The following is a 23,180-nucleotide window of genomic DNA, read 5'->3' as shown; positions in this document are numbered from 1 at the left end:
CGCACAATGAAGGCAGTGTCAAAACCTTCACTAGCTCTTTAACCAGTAGAAATGTTAATTAGTAAATGAGTTAAAATTACGAGGGAAAAATGGCTGCTACTTTCACAAGGAGTTCCTCTAAATGTCAAAAAGCAGTGAAGCAAACTGCAGCAAGTCGAAGTTGGTTTGTGCTCAGAGTGAAACAGTGCTAATATTGTGACTTTTCCAATTTTTCTTTTCCATTGACACACAACATATTTAAAATATTTTTAATTTTAAAACAATTAAAGCAACAGTGAGTCTCAGAAATATGTCTCCAAAATGATTTTGAACATTTATGTTGCGAACACTAATGGGATGAAGATTGGTGAAATGAAAACAGCTACAAACTCAATATAAGCCTCTTTATGCTGATGTAATTAAACAATTCCATCCCTCAGATGTTGTGCTAACTCCTGCCCATCACTCGTCTCTCCTGCAGAGATAGCTCCACATTGCAATTCCATCTCTCTGCCCATTTCTGGAATAGTATTCCTCTAGTGTCTTCTAATCTTCTTTGAAATGATGTGATTTACTCAGCTTCAAGATGCAGTTGCAGTAATTTATTCCATATGCTAGTGATAAGCTACAGGGAATATAGAATTTTACTTTCCTCCTCCGAGTACTAATGCTAATTGTTATGCCTCGATGTAGTGATTCATTCACTGGCCTGGATTTTCATCTTTTAGGTGCATTGTGAGGGTTGGGATAATCCTCAGTTTGGCCTCTCCTTCTCAAGACAAATTGCCTGTAAAGATGGGATTTTCATGCTGTTGGACAGGTACCAGTGTGAGCTGGGGTAGGGCTAGCCTACAATGGAAGAAGCTCAGAGGTAGCCAAAGGAGTTGCTATATACCATGGTGGATGAAATTAAAAGGCCCACCTTGAGTTGTGGGACTCTGTGGTAACTATAATAAAAAGTGTAGACCCTCTAGCCCTCATCGTTCACACTCCTTCAAACTCCAGCCACTCTCCACGCCACATGCATGTCACCTCATGTCCTTTCACTCAACCCAATAACTCCTCATGTGCCCTATGCCAAATAATGCCCCCCCAAGCTCTCATAATGCTTTTCTATTCACATCCTTTGGTCTTGCGCACTCCCTTCCTCCCTCTTGAACTCACTCACTACCTCCTTCCCTCTCAGTCTTGCTTACTCCTTATATTAATGATATAGAAGATGGTATTAATAGTAACATTAGCAAATTTGCTGATGATACAAAGCTGGGTGGCAGGGTGAAATGTGAGGAGGATGTTAGGAGATTACAGGGTGATCTGGACAGGTTAGGTGAGTGGACAGATGCATGGCAGATGCCGTTTAATGTGGATAAATGTATGGTTATCCACTTTGGTGGCAAGAACAGGAAGACAGACTACTACCTAAATGGAGTCAAGTTAAGTAAAGGGGCAGTACAAAGAGATCTGGGTGTTTTTGTACACCAGTCAATGAAGGCAAGCATGCAGGTACAGCAGGTAGTGAAGAAAGCTAATAGCATGCTGGCCTTCATAACAAGAGGGATTGAGTATAGAAGTAAAGAGGTAAAGAAGACTAAGAGGGGATCTGATTGAGATGTATAAGATTATTAAAGGATTGGACACTCTGGAGGCAGGAAACATGTTTCCGCTGATGGATGAGTCCCGAACCAGAGGACACAGCTTCAAAATAAGGGGTAGGCCATTTAGGACAGAGATGAGGAGAAACTTCTTCACCCAGAGAGTGGTGGGTGTGTGGAATGCTCTGCCCCAGAAGGCAGTGGAGGCCCAGTCTCTGGATTCGTTTAAGAAAGAATTGGATAGAGCTCTCAAGGATAGTGGAATCAAGGGTTATGGAGATAAGGCAGGGACAGGATACTGATTGAGGATGAGCAGCCATGATTATAATGAATGGTGGTGCAGGCTTGAAGGGCAGAATGGCCTACTCCCACACCTATTGTCTATTGTCTCCCTCTCAGTTTTGCTAACTCCCCCACGAGCCCTCTCGCTCTCACTCATGCCGTCCCTCCCTCCCTCTCCATCTTGTGCACTTCCTCGCGTGCTCTCTGAATTGGAGGTCTGCTGCCTTCCATCAGCCATGCTGCAGTCACTGCGGAAACACGTTGCAGCACTGTTCTCAGTGATGTTCATTCTTGTCAGAAAGAGCATGATTTGGAGGAAAGATAAAGGGTATGGGATATAACAAAAAAATTAAAATACAATCATTCATAACTTTCCATTTTTGTTAAAAACAAACCTTATTTCACTGTAGGCCAATAAAGTGCCAATCATTCAGACCTTTAAACGATCAATGGCAGAAACTGCAAATGCTTGTGCAATTGACAGAAGAGATCACAAAGCCAGAGCTGTCAATCAAGCAATGTTTGCGCTGGCCCTCAGCTAAAACTCTATTGTACGTCTTAGATCTCATCCAAATCTCTTTATGCATTCTTGACAAAGAGGCCAGATGTCCGTTATACTGTTGAAACATTTGAGCCCTGTGGAAAAATTATTCTGTTTCTTAACAGGTTTTTGGAAGGACTGATTATGGAAGACCTATTGGTCAGTTAACAATTTTCTGAATTCAGAAGTAACAGAAATGTTATTTACCTCTAACACATTGTTTTGGTGTGGGGTCTCTACTGCAAACAGCTACTCATGAATATTTCATTCAACCCTTTGGCCTCTCATGTACCCCATGCCAAGTTATGTGAATACCAATGTGAGAGTATTTGACATCAAGCCACATTTGACTGAGTGTGCTATATAGAAGCCCTCGCAAAACTTGAGTCAACTGGAATCAGAGGGAAAACACTCAGCTGGTTGGAGACATGCCTGGCACAAAGGAAGATGGCTGTGACTGATGGAATCAGTCATCTCAGGTCCAGGAGATCTCTGCAGGAGTTCCTCAGCATACCATCCTAAACCCAACCACCTTCAGCTGCTTCGTCAATGATCTTGCCTTCCTCATAAAGTCAGGCATGATGGGGATTCACTGGTGATTACACAATGTTAGCAGCATTGGCCACTCCTCAGATACTGAAGCAATCCATGTCCGAATACAGAAAGATTTGGATAATAGGCTGATAAGTGACAAATAACATCGTGGCAGGCAATGACCATCCCAAACAAACAGGAACTTAACCTTTACCCCTTGGCTTCAATGGGATTACCATTGCTGAATTCCCTAATATCAACATCACTAGGGTTATCATTGACCACAAACTGAACCATATAAACATGTGGCTACGGAGCATGTCAGAAGCTAGGAATGACACAGGGAGTAACTCACCTCCTGGCTTCGCAAAGCCTGTCCACCACTTATAAGGCACAAGTCAGGCATATGATAAAATATTCTCTACTCTCCTATACAAGTGCAGCACCAACAAGAAATGCAAGAAACAAAAAGCAGCCTGCTTGATTGGCACCACATCCAGAAACATTAACTCCTCTACCACTGCCACTCAGCAGCAGCAGCATGTCCCATTGACCAGATGCACTGCAGAAATTCCCCAAGGCTCCTTAGAGAGCACCTTCCAAACCCACAACCACTACTTTTGAGGAGGACAAGAATAGAATTGAATTGAATTTATTGTCACGTGTACCGAGACACAGTGAAAAGCTTTGTCTTGCAAGCAATACAGGCAGATCACAGAGTTAAGTAGCATAGATACGTAAATAATAGGTAAACAGCGGCAAAAACAAAAACACAGGTACAGGCGAAGGTTAAGAGTTTGTGAGTCCATTCAGTACTCTGACAACAGTTGGGTAGAAACAGTTTTGAAACCAGCTGGTGTGTGTGTTCAGACTTCTGTACTTCTCCCCAATGGTAGAGATTGAAGAAAAACACTGCCAGGGTGGGATAGATTTTTGAGAATGCTGGTGGCCTTTCCTTGACAGCGGGTCTGGTAGATGGAATCTATATGGGAGGTTAGCCTTTGTGATTGTCTGTGCCAAGTTCACCACTGTCTGTAACCATCTCTGATCTTGAATGGTACAGTTGCCATACCAGGTAGTGATACATCCAGAAAGAATGCTCTCGATGGCCCATCTATACAAGTTGGTATTCACCGTCATGCCAAATCTCCTCACCTGCCTGAGGAAGAAGAGACGTTGTCGGGCCTTTGTAACCAGTGTGTCCACATGAAGGGTCCAGGAAAGCTTGTTGTGGATGACCACTTCCAGGTGCTTGACACTCTCCACTCGTTCCACCTCTGTGCTGTTAATGTGTTGTGGCGGGGGGGGGGGCATGAGTAACATCTCACCAAAAGTCAATAATGTGTTCCTTGGTTTTGCTGGCATTATGAGCTAGGTTGTTCTCAGTGCATCATTTTTCCAGGTCTTCCACCTCCTGTCTGTTGTCTGTTACGTCGCCATCTGACATCCGACTGACTGTGGTGGTGTCATCAGTAAACCTGTAAATGGCATTAGTCTGGTATTTGGCAACGCAGTCATGGATATACAGTGAATAAAGTATGGGGGCTGAATATACACCCTTGGGGGACTCCAGTGTTGAGTGTTAGTGAGGATGAAATATTGTTCCCAATCTTCACTGATTGTGGCCTGTGTTCACTGATTGTGGCCTGTGGGTCAGGAAACTGAGGATCCAGTCGCAGAGAGTGGGGCTTAGTCCAAGATCACTAAGTTTAGTAATCAGTCTTGAAGGGATAATAGTCTTGAAGGCAGATACGTGGGAATTTACCTTGGAATTACCTCCAAGCTTCAAGCCATCATGCCCACATAGACCTACCCCAAAGACCACACTACTTACCTAGCCCCTTGCCACCATACACTCTGACGCTCTACTCACCAGGCATCATACCTCCTACTCAGCTAACATTCTAGCTATCTGGCACCTTGCCCATTGGCAACCTACCCCGGCACCTTACTCCTATTTCTGGCACCTTAACCCCAACCCATCTGGCACCTTACTTGTCTGGACCAATGCACCCTACCCATCGGTTTCTTACCCTCCACTCCCTCTCAGCAAACATCTCAAGTAACATATGTATTTCCCATTTAACAGTAGCTGCCAAAGTGATTGTAAGGACCTTTAAATGTCAGAATATGGCAGCAGTAAAAAGGGGGTGCAGTCTGCCTTCCTCTGATGGCTCTGAAGTGGAAAAGAGTTCTCAGAATGAAAATACAGCTCTGTATGTCTGAGGGAAGCCTGATGGGAAACTCCTTTCAGCAATTTGGAGCTCCATTCTTTAGCAAAAAAAAAGACCAGAATGGTGATTTGTGTGAGACTGTCACTTCCCAGAAAATCTGGCGCAATACACAGAAATAATGGAGACAATCTATCATAAATCCTCACACCTGGTATCTCTTCAGTTCAGATTTAGCTTGAGTTTGTTGCTGTCACAGTCTAACACCCTTCACAGACGGTTTCAATCTTAGTTACTGACTTGAGACTATAAATATATTGAATAAGCTTTGTGAAAGTTTGAATCAAACCAGATGGTTAATGTTGTGCTGAAAGGAAAATGAATGCATTTGAGCATTAGATAATAAAATAAATGGGATCTGGTACCTAAGGGATTCTACTTCTACACTGCAACATTTATTGTTTTTAATCTACATTGTGTCGTTACAACTAAATTTGGGCATTACTGACTTCTAACTATGTCTGCAACAAATCAACACTGTTCATCAAACGTATTCATATGAACTGATCATAGAGGAGCCAAGCTAAATATTTAAATATAATTTCCATTCTGTTCAAGTACTTTCAGCTACCACAAGGCAAGTTAAAAATAATTGTACATACTGAGGTTCAAACAAAAGATTCATTTGTGTTGACACCTATGTCTAGTAATAGAAAATTTCACCATAAGCACCAGCACATGGTTGTGAGCTATATCCACGAACTGCAAGGCATATTCACAATCACTTTCATTCAACATAAAAACTTTATAAATAGATTAACTAGTTTACTTCGAGAATAGGACAATTGTTCAATAATCTGCATGACAAGAGACAAAGGAATTGGATGATATTAAGTCAGAATATTGTGCTGTAGTATTGGACCCCAGGAAGTGGAGTAGGCTTTTCAGCCTCTCAAACCTATTCCGTACTTCAATTTGATTGTGATTGATCTGTATCTTAGATCTATTTCTCTTCAGGTGCATTATCAACTCACAGAATTTCCAATGAGCCACTGGGAATGCAGCGTCACAGTGGTAATATCACAAGATTAGGACCCAGAGGTCCACTCTCTAAGTGCTCTTAGGACATGGGTTTATATCCCACAGTGACATCTGAATTCAGTTTGAAGTACATCTGGAATTAAAAATATTAGTTTAATTGTTGCAAAATCCCTCTGGCTCGCCAATGCTCTTTAGGAAAGAAAATTTATCACCTTTACCTGGTCTGGTCTACATGTGACTCCAGACCCAGACCAATGTGATTAACTTTTAACTGTCCTCGGAAATAGCCCAGCAAGCCATTCAGTTCCAGGATAACTTGCTGGCCTTGCCAATGACTCCCACATCCCATGACTGAAAGAAAAGGTACTTCTGTCAGAACGAAGATCAGGATGGACTGTCCATGGCACCCTGAACTGGGAAGCTCAACAGACAGAGGTGCAGAATTTTTGTTGGGGTTTTACGGAGGCAGTTGAGAAAATTGATACCACATCAAGAACATCCATACCAGAAAGCAGCTTGATGACTTAGCAAGGCTGGTCCAGCTTAGTAAAGCCATTGGTACCATTGTACAATCAGCTTCCAGTTTATGAGCTTCACTCACCCCTTCACTTTGAAAGTACTCATCCTGGCTCATCACCTGGCTGTCAGAGAAACTCACTTCAACCAAGGGCATCTTTCCAAACAGTTGAAACTTCTAATTCAAACAAATAATTTCATCAGTCAGACTTCAGAATTCATGGGAAGGAGTGCTTCAGACGGTGAGTAATAGGTATCTGGAAACATGCAGCAGTTGGTCACTGAGATTAACAGAGCACTGAGGCTACCAGCTTCAATTTCAGGTCATTATGCTCCTATTAGACTGATTAACCCACTATATAAATGGCCACCCAACCAAGGCTCATGTCCCACTGAGGGAGTGTTCTAGTGTTGTTGGAGATGCATATTTCAGATGTTTTGCTAAACCCAGATTCAGTTTACTCCATTTAAATCAATGTCGCAACTCCATTTCTCAAACTTGGAAAAGGCCAAGGAACTCCCCACAGAATGAAACAAATGTTTAATCTCAAAATCTCACCAAAAACAAAACTAACTGGTCATTCATCTCACAGCTGCCCACTTGTGAGAAGTTCGGATGTCATGCTTGCCTACGTAACAGTAATGGGTGCATGATTCTTCTCATTCACAGTAAACATTTTGAGCTATTTAAAACAAATACAAAGTTACAGCTTTTTCTGAGTAGTAGGTCTTCTTTTGGTTTATAGAGGTCAAGGAAGTAAATATTTAGAGAAAACGAGGTTTTGCATACCTTTGGTGACTGGCATGTGCTGGATCTCATTTTAATTGGACAATACAATGCACTATTTGTAAAATGCATTTTGGATAATCTTCCATGAGCTGTTCTGCACAACTGTTTATCATAGCTGCACTCCAGTCACACTGACTTGCCTTTCAGAAATACTGTCAGAGTTAGTGGCTGTGATGAAGCAACAAGTCAACAGTTGTGATGGAGTAGGAGATCCTTGAACTTCTATCTTTTTGGCTTTGCAATTTATTTGTTTTTCTCTATCTACAGCAACTGCCTGTGTGACACACCCACTCCCAACCCCCACTCACCCATCAAGAGCTGCTTCCACATCAGAACATCTCCCCCTTGACTTCTTTCCGGATTCTGCTAAATCAACATCCTGCACATTGCAGTTGTATGGAATGTGATTAATGATTCTTCAACGCAATTCAGTGAAGAATTCATCAATTCGCACAGTTACAACTTGTAAATCAATGGGAAGACAGAATAGCTTATTGTAAGATAAATGATACATTGTTCAGGTTCAGGGAGGCTATTTTTATTTTAATCACTTTAATGGTTTTACATCTAAATTAGTTCTATATTTGTGGTGAAAATGTGATGCTGGAAAAGCGCAGCAGGTCAGGCAGCATCCAGGGAACAGGAGAATCAACCTTTCGGGCATAAGCTCTTCTTCAGGAATCGGGCTTATGCCCGAAACGTCGATTCTCCTGTTCCCTGGATGCTGCCTGACCTGCTGCGCTTTTCCAGCAACACATTTTCAGCTCTGATCTCCAGCATCTGCAGACCTCACTTTCTCCTCCTATATTTGTGGTGCCAATCCTTCAACTGCAAGTATCACTAACATAAGCTAACACATGTATTGGATATAAAATGGGTCATATTTAGAGGGCCTTTATTGGAATAGATACTGAAAGTGCCCAGGGATTTGCTGCGCTTCATATCCATATATATGGATACAAATTCTCTCAAAGGGCAACCATTTCCTTTCAAAATGTCATCATGCCATTTCACAGCATTAAAACAGTTGCAATCTTTCACTGAGTTACTTTAAACATTCACTTCAAAAAACATGAATAACGTAGCTCAGCACTCTCATTAATCCTCTCAATAATTCTGCATTAAGACGAGTTCATTCTAATTTTAGAACACTGAAGGGCACTGTCTGAAAATGTAAAATGAACTTGCCTGCATAACAGTAACTGCACTCCAAAATGTTATTCATCATCTACAGCTCTTGTGACCTTTCACCCTGATAAGCATTCAATAAGTTTAAATGCTATAATTCCAGGTAGCTCTGGATCTTTCCAGTCCTCTCCTGATATTTCTCCTTCTGCCCTCTATTCTAGTTCTCTCTCACCCTCTCATTTGTGAGCCCATCCCACTCAATTTTTTTTGGATCTTCTCACTGGCTGTTGTAATAGGGCCAGCTGCAGTCCCAGCAATGGCCTCTATTCCCTGTGGCGCTTTGGGTCCTAATGCACGAGCAACCTCTGATTGGCCAGCAACTCGTGGAAGGAACAGAAACACTAACAGCAGAAAGTGAACTGTCTGCCATTTTACCCCATCAGGGCCACTGACAAGTGGATGGGCTACCATTGTAGCTAATTAAGTCAGCCCTGTCTGTTTAAATGGGGTACTTCACATTACCTCTGGCTGCAGTTGGAGCTCAAGAAACTATTTTGTGGTGTGTAACTGATTGTTCGGAAACTGATTAAACAGGCAGCGCATGTTTTCTGATTTTGTGTTTTTCTAATCTATGATATACTTAAAAGAAGGTTTAATAGAGAGTTAAGGCCGTTTCTAACTATGATGCTCCTCATACAGTTATGGTCTTAACTAAATTAAACCTAGCTGTGCAGCTGTGTGATAATTCCAGCACATTGCATTAAAAAGCAGATCTGTAGCATTGATTTTGAGTTCACAATCTTGACTACTATTAAGGGATGGTACTAAAGAGTGGCTGGGAACAGCAGCAGAAAAGATGACATTATCAAAGGGTTAGTCAGCCAGGCTTTCCCTGCACAGCAACAAGCAGTCAAGAGAGGTCTGGCACAAACAGAGGGCCAGCAACAGATTGCAATCTTTACAGAGATAATAATGTTTGTATAGAGACAGCAACATTAAGAGCATAGATTTCTCTTTAAATTAAAAAGGTTGTTCTCTCCTAAAGTTGTCTCCAGATTTATAGGTACTGTATAAGACTTGCAAATTGGCAGCAAATGGTTTTCATACAAACAGGAAAGCCAGAAACATGATTCACAAGAAACACTATCCCACAGACCCTTCCGAGTCTGTTTAAGAATCTGACCTTAGGTCCAATGGTTCAACTCCTGATTAATGATGTCTTTTTCCAGGCTATATGCAGTTATCTGCTGTCACTGTATCATTGATTCTTTTATTTTAATTCATCTACCAAATTTGAATCGATTAGAACTACTGACAGAATAAAATCGTTATACTGTGAAACATCAGAAGAGTATTTTAATCACTCTCAAACATATAAAATAAACCCTGTGATAGAAAATTCTTCCTTTCCAATTTGACAACAAATGTATATTAGCAAACAATGCACCCACTTTCTGAGAACTATCATGCAAATATTCTGCTGGGATTAAGAATGGTGGTGGTGTGATATAGATCTCTCTTGAAGTAGGTTGTAATCTGGAGCTATGGATAGTGACAATGAGGCTCCAAATTTCTTTCCAACACATGGCTGACCAGAAACCTCTCTCACTGTTACCTCCTGCCAGTGCCACATGTTCTAAGGATTTACAAAATTGATAATCAACCTGTTTGGACATGACAAGAATGTAGCTTCCCTTGTCCATTAAGTCCTGGAGTGGTCCAGGACCCAAAGCATCCAAATCAGAGGCAGGAACACTACTCACTGCATCAAAAGGCTTCCTCATTGGACAGAGTGAAGTTATTTGAATTTGTAGAAATGATTGTGACTCATAGATGTTTGTAGCATAGAAGGAGGTTACTTGACCAATCATGTTAGCACCAGCCATCACAGATCTGACTACATGAATCCCATCTTCCAGTTTATGGCACATAGCCCTGGAGGCTATGGAAATACAAGTGAATATGTCAATGCTCCTTATATATTTCAAGAGTTTTTAACTCAATTACCCTTGCAGGCAGTAATTCCACCATCCTCTGGGTGAAAATATTTCTCCTCAACGCTCTATTTTGCCTCCTACTTCTTACTTCAAACCTATGGTCCTCACTATTGAAAGCTCTGCTAATGGAATGTACCTTCCTATCTACTCTATCTGTTCCTCTCAATTTTATACACCTCCATCAGGTCCCATTTCAACTTTTTCTCCTCCAAAGAAAAGAACTTACCTATATAACCTTTCCTCATACCCCAAACTTCCAGGCCAACCAGCATCCTAGTATGTCTCCCCTGCACCCTCTCTGATACAATCACATCCTTCTGATAATGTGGTGACCAGAAGTGCAAGAAGTATACCACTTGTGGCATAATCAGTAATTTGTCCAGTTCCCGCAAAACCATCCCTACTCTAAAGGCAGGTATCCCACATGCCTTCTTCATACCTTACCTGTCTTCAGGGATTTTTGAATATGCAAGTTCCCACTGATCTTCAGTACCTTTCAGGGATCTACCATTTATAGGATAACCACTTGCCTTGTTAGCTGTTCCCAAGTACATTACTTCACATTTTTCTGGGTTCAATTCTACTTGTTATTGCTTATCTTCCTACTGATATACCATCCTATCAATTTTCATGTCATCAATGAATTTCTTCATCACATCCCCTACACATAAGTGCAAATCATTAATGGACACCACAAACAGCAAGGGCCCCAGCACTGAGCTCTGTGGAATCCCACGAGAAACAAACTTTCAGTCATAGAAACATTCCCCATATATCACCCTCTGCTTCCTGTCTCTCAGCCAATTTTGGATCCACCGTGGGACTTTGCCTTTGATCCAAAGTGCTCTTCCTTTCTTAATCAATCTGTCACGAAGAACCTTAACAAAAGCCTCACTAAATTCCATGTAGACCACATCAAATACATTACTCTCATTAACACTAAAAAAAGTCACCAGATTCCAAATATTAACTCTGCTTTCTCTCCACAGATGCCACCAGACCTACTGAATTTCACCAGCAATTTTGTCATTAACATGCCTGCCTATCTCCACAAAATATTTGATCAAATTTGCCAAACATGAACTTCAGTTCACAAATTGATACTGATTATCCTTGATTAACCTGTGACTCTGCAATTGTAAATTATTCTGTTTCTTAGAATTCTCCCAATAACTTCGATGCAATCAAGGTTAGACTGATTGCCCTGTAATTTCCCAATCTATTGCTTCCTCCTTTTTTAAATAACCAGACAGCTTCAGTTGGGGGTCCTCTAGTACCCCAGCTGTGGCCACAGAGAATTTGAAAATTACAGTCAGGACCACTACATCTCCTCCCTTAGCTCCCTCAGCAGCCTAGGATACATTTCTTTCAGGTCTATGGATTTATTCACTTCCAAGGCTGCTAAACCTGCTGGTAACTTGTTCTTCTCCACATTAATTTCTTCTAATATTTCACAGTCCTCCATCCTGATGTGTACCAGCATCATCATTTTCCATTGTGAAGATCTTTGTGCCCACATCTTGTGGGTTCACACCAAGATTACACTCAATAATCCCTTCTGTTTCCCTAGCTTTCCTCTTGCTCTTTATACAAAACCCCTTTCAGTTTTTCTTTATCCTACCTGCCAATGCTTTCTCCTCCATTCTCTTAGCTTTCCTAATTTCATTTTCCTCTATATTTTTCCTCTAGGAATGTGTCATAATCAGTATACATCAAAATCTATTATTAAATTCTCTTTTTCACTTAATCCTAACATGCATATCTCTTGATAGCTAGGTCTTGGTTCCATCCTTTGTCTTTATGGGAACAAAACTATGAATTGTGCAAAAAGGCTACTGTACATTGCACCTCTCTAACTCTCAGTTCAGCATACTTACCATGGTAAATCAGTGATCTTTTACATAGTGGTTGATTTTTATTATGCAGTCGGTAAACTTACAGTGAATGAGTGCCTGAACTTGAATAATACACCATTCATGCATCAATTGAAGATGAGGATTGAGATATAATATCTGTCTTCAGTGTTCCTACCTGAGGATCTGACAGACGTGATATGTCTGGGTAAAGATAAAACTTTATTCCCTCTCCAGCTCCAGGTAGAGTCACTCCTCGAATCAGTAAAACCAACAGCATCAGGTAGGGGAATGTTGCTGTTACATACACCACCTGAGTATAAAAAAAGCACACCATCAACTTGGCCTTTGTACTGTTTTTCAACCAAAGAATAATAAACATGATTGCCTGGTGACTATTATACACTGTGCAATTAATATGAAAATCTCAGCTTTCACTGTGTTGTTAGAAAACAATTTCTTGATTATACTATTAGGTAAAAAATAGCATGATTCTGTCATTTGCCTCATAACATAACCAATCAGATGTGCACAGAAATCAATAGTCAAATAACAGTTTTAAATTAATTGTGCACATTTTTCAAAGAGGGTTCCTCTTTCAGCTAACTACGAGAATTGGTGCATTGTCCATATTTAAGGGACGGCTTACAAAGACACACTCTGAGAAACAGTATTTTCAAAGCCTTTGCCACCATTTGAGCAATTGATTTTCATTATGGAAACTAATTTCTCGTTCACCAATCTTTCAGGGAGAGGGAATTTTCACCTCTAAAGACGGAATCAGGAGAATCCTCCTTCATAGGTGGTTGGTGGAGTTTGGTATGCTTTGTCATAGGATGTAATTGAGGGAGAGACCATTGCATTATATTTAAGGACTAGTCAAGTAAATATGTGAAGTTGTGGGGGAGGGTAGGTGGAAGAGTGAGAGAGAGAGAGAGAGATAGAGAGATAGAGACAGAGAGAGAGAGACAAGGAGAGGTCATGGTAAAGGGATTTAGTTTTAGATGGCTCTAAGAAAACACTGACATAGATGCTATGAGTCAAACACTGTGCAATAATGATTTCTGGTTATGAATAGGAAATAATACCAAATACAAAGGTACACAGTACCTTGAATTTATTAGTCACATAGTCATACAGCATGGAAACAGGCCCTTCGGTCCAACATGTTCCCAAACTAAATTAGTTCACCTGCCTACATTTAACCCATATCCCTTCAAATCTTTCATATTCATGTCCTTAGCCAAATGTCTTTTAAATGTTGTAACTGCATCTGCATCCACCACTTCCTCTGGAGGTTCATTCCACACACAAGCAACCCTGTGCAAAGAAGTTTCCCTCGTGTCCATTTTAAATCTTTCTCCTCTCACTTTAAAAATATGCCCCCTAGTTTTGAACTTGCCCACCTTAGGGAAAAGACCTTTGCCTTTCACCTTAGCTATGCCCCTATAAATCTCTATAAAGTCACCCCCCAACCTCCTATGCTCCAGTGAAAAAGGTCCGAGCATCTCCAGGCTACTTTTATAACTCAAACCCTCCATTCCTGGCAACATCCTGGTAGATCTTTTCTGAACTCTCTCTGGTTTAATAATATCTTTCCCTTAACAGGGTGACCAGAAGTGCACACACGACTCTGAAGAGGTCGGTACAACCTCAACATAACGTCCCAACTCCTATACTCAGAGATCTGAGCAACGAAGGCAAGCATGCTAAATGCGTTCTCAACCACCCTGTCTAACTGTGATGCAAATTTCAAAGATTTATATACCTGAACTCTATGTCTCTGCATTCTACAACACTATTAAGATCGCCTCCAAGGAATTTCTGCAGTTTTCATAAAGTTGCTCAGTTTTTACAAAACTGTTTGGCTGGGATCAGTATTTCAAAACTTCCCATGGTCTTATGGAAAAGAATTTCTTACAAATACTAATTAATGCATTGGAATGCTAAAGCCGCCTAATATGACTTCACCCAGAAGATAGCAATATGTTGATATTAATGTTCAAAAGATTACACACTATGGGGTTTTTTTTTACTGCCTTTGCCTAGCATTAATAGAGCATTAATGACCTCAAAACAGTAATGGGAGCCTTGTTAACACCAACGATTTATCTAGTTTTACATGGACAGGAGACGATACTGTATGGTTTTCGAATGACCCACCTAGTTTGACCACGTTTAATATGGAAATTAGTCCTTTTTTAAAAAACATTTCTGGTTTGAACTGCTTAAAAATTTCACAGGCAATGGAACCAAAGAAAGTCATGAAAGAAAGTGCCCTTTACAAAAGAATCCAGGTCACTGAATCAGGCCCTCTATCCTCCATGATCAGGCTCACCTTCCAATCCCTCATCAAAAGATTTATAAGGATGTTGCAAGGGTTGGCAGATTTGAGCAATAGGGAGAGGTTGAATAGGCTAGGGTTGTTTTCCCTGGAGTGTCGGAGGCTGAGGGGTCACATTATAGAGGTTTATAAAATCATGATGGGCATGAATAGGATAAATAGACAAAGACTTTCCCTGGGGTGGGGGAGTCCAAAACTAGAGGGCATACGTTTAATGTGAGAGGGAAAAGATATAAAGGAGACCTAAGGGCCAACCTTTTCACATAGAGAGTGGTACGTACATGGATTGAGCTTGCCACAAGAAGTGGTGGAGGCTAGTACAATTGCAACATTTAAAAGGCAACTGGATAGGTATATGAATAGAAAGAGTTTGAAGGGTTATGGGCCGGGTGCTGGCAGGTGGGACTGTACTGGGTTGGGATATCTGGTCGGCATGGACTGGTTGGACTAAAGGATCTGTTTCCATGCTGTACATCTCTATGACTCTAACTTACCCTACCGGCACATGCCAGCTTAAAACCCACCAAATTTAAACAAGGCTGCAGCAGGCATCTGTCTATCTTTGTTAATCAATTCTCCTTAAATCATGATTTGGAGATGCCAGTGTTGGACTGGGGTGGACAAAGTTAAAAATCACACAACACCAGGTTATAGTCCAACAGGTTTATTTGGAAGCACTAGCTTTTGGAGCACCGCTCCTTCATCAGGTGGTTGTGAAGAATAAGATCCTAAGACACAGAATTTATAGCAAAAGTTTACAGTGTGATATAACTAAAATTATGTATTGAAAAAGACCTGGATTGTTTGTTAAGTCTCTCATCTTTTAGAATGACCATGTTGGTTTCAGTTCTTTCATATATAAATCACAGAACTTTTTTAAAGTTACATTCTCAAGTGAACTTTAACAATTGGTGTCATTCGGCCCATGCATTATTTAGACTGACATGACACCAATTGTTAAAGTACATTGTGGCCAGTATAGCCCCAGTATCCAAATATAAAGCTCACCTGAAAAGCCCCTTCATTACCATCCATTCACAAAAAGTACCCTTCGAAGCTAAACATTGTGCAAACTGGCAAACAATGGCAATGCCTAATCCAAAATTGAATATGTGCTCACTATAACACTTTGATGGTGCCAGTGTAGAGACTGGAAAGATCACAATAACACAAGGTGTGATAGTATCAGAATGATAGTGCACATCAGTATCAGAACTAATGTATTAACTACACGGTATATCAAACGGAAAATGAAAAAACATTTGGGTATTGATTTTTTTCTACTCAGGAAAGTAAACACTGTGTTAAAGGGGGAAAGACTTTTAGCACCCAATGTCAGCAGAGGTCAGTTCCCAGTTATGTGCAGTAAAGTTCAGTTTCACACAGAGTGCTTTATGAGATGAACTTTTCTGAGTGTGTCACAATTGGAATAATGGATGAGTTCAGTTGGGACCATGGAAATAGCCATAGTGAGACTACAGATTTATTCTTTCCAAGCAATCAATCAATAAGGCACCTGCAGGAGCCTTCTTTGATTAAGGAGAGTGGCTGGGGACCCAGCAACAGGAAGTTCAATCACTGCACAGGTTGGCCAGTGTATGTCATCACCTCTGCTGCTGCTAACACCTCCATTAATATTTGGTGCATAGTAAGGGGCGTTTGATTTGCTGTCACTATACAGTATCTAGAACCCATTCCATAATCAATCGTAGAGGTTACACCACCACAGAGTCAAGACAGAAGAAGCACTTGTTTTTGTAAACAAGATGATTTATTGAATGATAGCAATCGTACAACTACATTACTAGTCAGGCATAAGCACTAGGCTTGTCAGGATGAGTACACAGTACATGTGCTCTCCATAGAATCTTGTATAGGACTCAACTGTCTCCATCCAAAGACTGTATGGCTTAAGATTGGATGGAGTGTAATGTAATGTGAACATGAACTCCCTCAGAACCATTCCCAAATACAACAGCTCACAGCCCCAGCAGGAGAGTTGGGCACTGCAAAGGCAGAAAGATTATTGTTATACAGCCGCCATAAGATGACATTCTCAGATGTCTCTGCAAACTTGAGAATAAACATGCCTACAGGTTGCAAGGTCGTGTGCTGTGGATGGCTCCTTCATTGGAGTGTAGATCCTCTGGCTATAAATTCCATCTAAACTGCCACTGAAGGCTGCCTAGAATTAGCGGCTGGGATCAGCACTTGGGGAGATCCCAGTGTCATCATCAATGTGCCCTCAACTGCTCCCTAATTGGTGGGCTGCTGGCTCTATTACAATATGTGTTGTCATAATTTGTAATCTTATCTTCTTTGATGGAAACAGAGCAGGGGAGTCATCAGATTTTAGGTCTTCTGTGATTTTGGAGAGGCTTTCCTTGATGTAGCAGTAGGGTAGGCCATTCACCTTGTCATCTGTCTTTGCAATGATTTGTAGCTGGAAATGTGACTTGATGGTTGGAGTAGACTATGAGATGATTTCTTGGAGGATATTTATTTCCGTCAATGGGTTCTTTAATGAGTAGCTCACATTTGGGCCAGAATAGACATCTGATGCTGAGGTGGTATATTCTTGTTGATGGCTCTGTCTCTTTCACTAGCAGAATCCATTTTCTAATGGGTTTATTCCCCTGTAAATGGAGCCTGGTGGCTCATGTTTTAGTTGTCTTCTGGACAGAATTAATTCACAATTTACAAGGGAGCCATGTGAATGTTACTGAAGAATTTCAGATCAAAGTGCAGGAAGTGACTAGCAAAGCTGTTTACCAAAATCTGGTGCCAAAGCAAGATAGCAGCCATTGCTAAACCAGGGAAGTAGCTCAATGATCTGCACAACTTCTCTCTCTTGCTCTCAATAGAGTCATAGAGAGGCACAGCATGGAAACAGACCCTTCGGTCCAACTCATCCATGCCGACCAGATATCCCAATCCAATCTAGTCCCACCTGCCAGCACCCGGCCCATATCTCTCCAAACCCTTCCCATCGAAATGCCTCTTAAATGTTGCAATTGTACCAGCCTCCACCACTTCCTCTGGCAGCTCATTCCATACATGTCCCACCCTCTGCGTGAAAAAGTTGCCACTTAGTCTCTTTTATATCTTTCGCCTCTCACCCTAAACCTACGCCCTCTAGTTCTGGACTCCCCGACCCCAGGTAAAAGACTTTGTCTATTTGTCTTATCCATGCCCCTCATAATTTTGTAAACCTCTATAAGGTCACCCCTCAGCCTCCGACGCTTTAGGGAAAATAGCCCCAGCCTGTTCAGCCTCTCCCTGTAGCTCAGATCCTCCAACCTTGGCAACATTCTTGTAAATCTTTTCTGAACCCTTTCAAGTTTCACAACATCTTTCCCATAGAAAGGAGACCAGAATTGCATGCAATATTCCAACAGTGGTCTAACCAATGTCCTGTACAGTCACAACATGACCTCCCAACTCCTGTACTCAATACTCTGACCAATAAAGGAAAGCAGACAAAATGCCTTCTTCGCTATCGTATCTACCTGCGACTCCACGTTAAAGGAGCTATGAACCTGCACTCCAAGGTCTCTTGTTCAGCAACATTCCCTAGGATCTTACATCAAGTGTATAAGTCCTGCTAAGATTTGCTTTCCCAAAACGCAGCACCTCGCATTTATCTGAATTAAACTCCATCTGCCACTTCTCAGCCCATTGGCCCATCTGGTCCAGATCCAAAAAGTAGGGGACCCACACCGATCCTTGTGGCACTCCACTGGTCACAGGCCTCCAGTCTGAAAAACAACCCTCCACCACCACCCTCTGTCTTCTACCTTTGAGCCAGTTCTGTATCCAAATGGCTAGTTCTCTTTGTATTCCGTGAGATCTAACTTTGCTCACCAGTCTCCCATGGGAACCTTGTCAAACACCTTAATGAAGTCCATATGGATCACATCTACTGCTCTGCCCTCATCAATCCTCTTTGTTACTTCTTCAAAAAACTCAATCAAGTTTGTGAGACATGATTTCCCATCCATGTTGACTCCCTAATCAGTCCTTGCCTTTCCAAATACATGTACATCCTGTCCTTCAGGATTCCCTCCAACAACTTGCCCACCACTGACATCAGGCTCACTGGTCTATACTATCCTGGCTTGTCCTTACCACCCTTCTTAAACTCCTCTGCTGAGCAGGTCCTGTCCAAATTTGAAAAAGCAATGACCAAACAAGTGGATTTTTGCATTGACCACAATGGTCCTGAGATTTACTTCACATACTGAGGCCGGTTTCAAGAAAGGCCTGAAGTCAAGAACCATATTTAGAACATAGAACAAATCAGCGCAGAACAGGCCCTTCAGCCCTCAATGTTGCGCCGAACTGTGAACTATTCTCAGCTTGTCCCCCATACTATCCCAAAATCATGCATGTGCTTATCTAAGAATTGTTTAAATCTCCCTAATGTGTCTGAGTTGACTACATTAGCAGGTAGGGCATTCCATGTCCTTACTACTCTCTGCATAAAGAACCTGCCTCTGACATCTGTCTTAAGTCTATCACTTATCCTGACATATCCTGAGCCAACAACACAGTGTGACACATAGGCAAACTGTTGAAATTCCTTATCATTCATAGTTAGGATATTCATAATTATCTGTTGTGGAAGACCCTGCACTTCATAAACAACATCTGGTAGGAGATCAAATCAGCCATTCATGCAAAACCAATCATGGCCCCCACCACCCTCCACCTTGATGATCAGTCCTCACAGCGGTTTTCTTCAATATATTTACCAGTGACTGCCCCTTCCAAAATGTGACCACTCTTCACGGGTCCTGAAACCCTGGCCTTTGCTTTCTAGACTGAAGAACTCCAGGACATTGACAAAACATATGTTGAATATCTCTGAAAGCCTACTCCAGAAAATTGAGACTTTGAGAAATCCTGCCAGCCTTCGACCTGAACAACTCAAATGGCAGGACAGAATCTTAATTCCAGTTCTGTGGTTAACAATTCGATGCAATGCCAAAATGGCTTCTTTATTGACCTGTACATTGACCTACCTTTCCAGATCAACAGAGCCAAGGTCAAAATGAAAGTGACTCTCATATAGAAACTAATGGGTACCAGGTGGAACAGGACAGCCAACACACCGTTTCGCTCAGCCTTGGCTTCCCAACAGCGGAGTAGCACTGGTCAACCTGGCTCAGGAGCCTTCTCACAAACACGGCAGATATGAATCTCCATGAAGTCATGGGGATTATTTCTTGGATGTGCACAACAATTCAGCTCAAGTGGCTTCCTTCATTATCATATTTTGTACATTCTGATAAAAAATAACAACAGAATTGCGTACGTTGTCAATCAGGAGCAAAAGGTCAGCAGGTCGGCAGCATCGGTGGAGAGAAATCAGAGTGAATGTGTAGAGTCCAGTGACCGCAGTTCTGAGGAAGGGTCACCAGACCCAAAGCATTAATTTTGATTTCTCTCCAAGGTGCTGCCAGACCTGCTGAACTTTTCTAACAATTTCTGTTTTTTTTTGCATATTCTGATGGCCTTTTTAAAGAACACTACTGGCTGACAGCTAATGAATCACTCCAATTGATACAGCACCTCAAAACAAAACACACACACTCAAATGAAATCCTGTAGTCCCTAATGGAACTTACTCCATACTTTACAAAGTATCTGATCTCAGTGGCACAGCTCCTGGATGACTTCAAACATCACCAACTGACCCATGTAATGAAGATCTGGATTTTAACCTTCCATGGGAAATCTGAACAAACTTTAACTGTTTGAGATGATGATGGGAAAGCAGTGGTCACTTGTACCACAAGTGGAATGTCAGCTCAATTTGTGACTGAGTCCTGAAGAAGGGTTACACCCAAAACATCAACTTCTCCACCTCCTGATGCTGCCTGGATTGCTGTGTCCTTCCAACCTCCTGCTGTCAATTAGTGACTGCGGCCATCCGAGTCAGACAATCGCCCATTTACGCTGAACTTCGACCCTGAGAATTCCATTGCCGTGGCATCATAATCATTCACACTGCCTTAGCTGAAGACATTGAATTTATTGTTAACCTCAAGAGTAACTACACCTATTTCCCCAGCAATCTGAATGGAAACAAAATCCTTGACCTCCCTGTGCATTTCAGGAAATTGTTTCATCTGTACATGGATTGTGCACTGAACTCATCACAGAAAGTCAAATTTAGTAATTAACAATACCAACTTATTTTTGGAAAAATTGTAAATGCTAACAATGGTCAAAAAGTTAACAATCATTATTTTGAAACCATATTCCTTCAGGATGTAAATTGATTTAGGTCATATGAAAAATGTCCAATGCTAATGTTTCTGTTGCAATTTTACCAACCTATCGCTCTCCAATTCATAGAAATGTAAAATTTGACTTATCGTGTCTATGCCATTTTTCATTTAATCTAATCTTTATTTCTCTCATTCTGTACCTACTTTGATATAGATTTAGTTCTCAATTCTTAGATCTCATTGGTTAAGGAGATAAAAATTGCTTGTTAAGTTCTCTGGTGTCCTGATGCTCTCAATGTGCTGCTAAAAGCTTGCACTTCCAGTGATTTTCTGATCACAGATGACTTTCAAGCCTAAGTATGGGAGAACAATTCTAATGGGACATGCTGTAACAAAATCTGGCCCACCAGGCATGTTTCGAATTTCTCTGTGGGAGACTAATGAGTTAAGTATGAATTAGTGCAGAAGTTAGAGACAGTTAGACTTGTTACATGGGGTTTCTTGGAATTCAGTTATGACTCATGTCACAGAAGAAAACTAAGAGCATGGAAATCCAATTTCACATCTCATATTCTGGCCTCCACTCGTGAGGTTTCAAACTATCACCTACTGACTCAGAGACAGGAATGTTAACCCTAAGCTGGGGACATAATCCTTGTGGAAAAAAAAATGGAAACAAAACAAACACAATGAAGTAGAAAAACAACACGTAAAATGGTACTATCTGGGTTAATTTGTATTTTTCTACTTACATCAAATCTGATTATATGATTATTTTTGATAGCTGCTCTCTTTTTGTGTGCATCATGTTCTGCATCAAGGGACAGATTGTATTTTACTATAGACCCAAGGTAGCTAACCATTACCACTAAGATGTTTCTCTCATGTAATCAGTGTAGATGCAACACCTTCTCCCATGACCATGGTTTTGTTAAAACTAAAAGTCAGGGAGAACAAGTTACCTACTTGACAGAAACAGCCCATGAGTCTTTGGAGATGAATTTACTGTAACTTATTCACTTTAAGTGTTAACACTCTCAACTCAAATAGTTAAACAAACAAGGTTAGCTGGTGTCACAAAGTGATGTGGTAGTAATATCACTGGGTCAGTTAACCCCAGAGGCCTAGGCCAAATCTCTGGAAACAGGGGCTGAGACCCCATCACGGCAGATGGTGAAATTCGAATTGATGAAGAAATATCTCAAACAAGGCTGAGATGCAGTTTAATGGCCAGGAGGCCCAGGTTCAAGTCCCAATTGCTCCATGAATGGAGTGACTGAGAACTAAAGCTATATCACGTTAACATTTTGAACAGATTTAACAGAAGAATGCCACCACATTCTTCATTATTATCTACTGTCATCAGGATGGGCTTTGAGATGGGTAAGGTGAAAGCAAGGACTGCAGATGCTGGAGATCAGAGCTGAAAAATGTGTTGCTGGAAAAGCGCAGCAGGTCAGGCAGCATCCAAGATTCCTGAAGAAGGGCTTATGCCCGAAACGTCGATTCTCCTGCTCCTTGGATGCTGCCTGACCTGCTGCACCTTTCCAGCAACACATTTTTTAGCTTTGAGATGGGTAAGCCTACATCATTAGCTGTGCTTCCTAAACATTGCAACTTACGATGGGTAGTTCTCTACAAGCTGTTAGGTGTTAGAAGGGAATGAAACTTAGTTGGAGAACAGCCCAGAAACTGCACATTTAGAGTCCACTGAAAGAATGCCTCTTGGACCTAATTTGGTATCAGAGCATTAAGACAAAGTGGAAGGGTGCAGACAGAGTTTCTCTCCAACTCAGAGCAACGACTTCATGTTTTTGCTATATTTTGCCATTCCACTAAATGTACCGACATATGCAACCACAAAAAAATTTAAAGCATGGTATGCTGCAGTACAAAGGATATATGAGGCATTTCTTGGAGACAGTATTGTGACATGATACTTCCCTGCTACTGTCGGCCTGAAATGACAGAGTCAACTTAGCCAATGTCCCCAAGAAAGTCAGCACTTCACCACAACTGGACGTGCTCTCACTAACTGAAGCAATTACTAATGTAATTAAACTGACTGTGGAAACTACAGTCAAGAATCACAGCATACACGATCAAATGGAGGTGGAAATTAATGCCTGCAAAACCAGCTCAATTTCTTGCTTTGTTGCAGTGCTTAGGGATTGTA

At 41.3% G+C, this 23,180-nt stretch overlaps 1 protein-coding gene across 3 annotated transcripts in view; it reads right to left on the bottom strand.

Moving 5' to 3' along the window:
- slc6a11b (solute carrier family 6 member 11b) overlaps positions 1-23,180 on the bottom strand; it is a 177,420-nt gene that overhangs the window by 92,265 nt on the left and 61,975 nt on the right. For all 3 annotated transcript variants that reach the window (XM_043707925.1, XM_043707926.1, XM_043707924.1), the window contains exon 7: positions 12,603-12,737. In XM_043707925.1, the coding sequence (XP_043563860.1) occupies positions 12,603-12,737 (135 nt within the window). The remainder of the gene's footprint in view (positions 1-12,602; positions 12,738-23,180) is intronic.

This window comes from Chiloscyllium plagiosum, chromosome 18, assembly GCF_004010195.1.
Source record: "Chiloscyllium plagiosum isolate BGI_BamShark_2017 chromosome 18, ASM401019v2, whole genome shotgun sequence".
NCBI classification, from domain to species: Eukaryota; Metazoa; Chordata; class Chondrichthyes; order Orectolobiformes; family Hemiscylliidae; genus Chiloscyllium; species Chiloscyllium plagiosum.
This window is presented reverse-complemented; position numbering and strand designations above follow the sequence as displayed.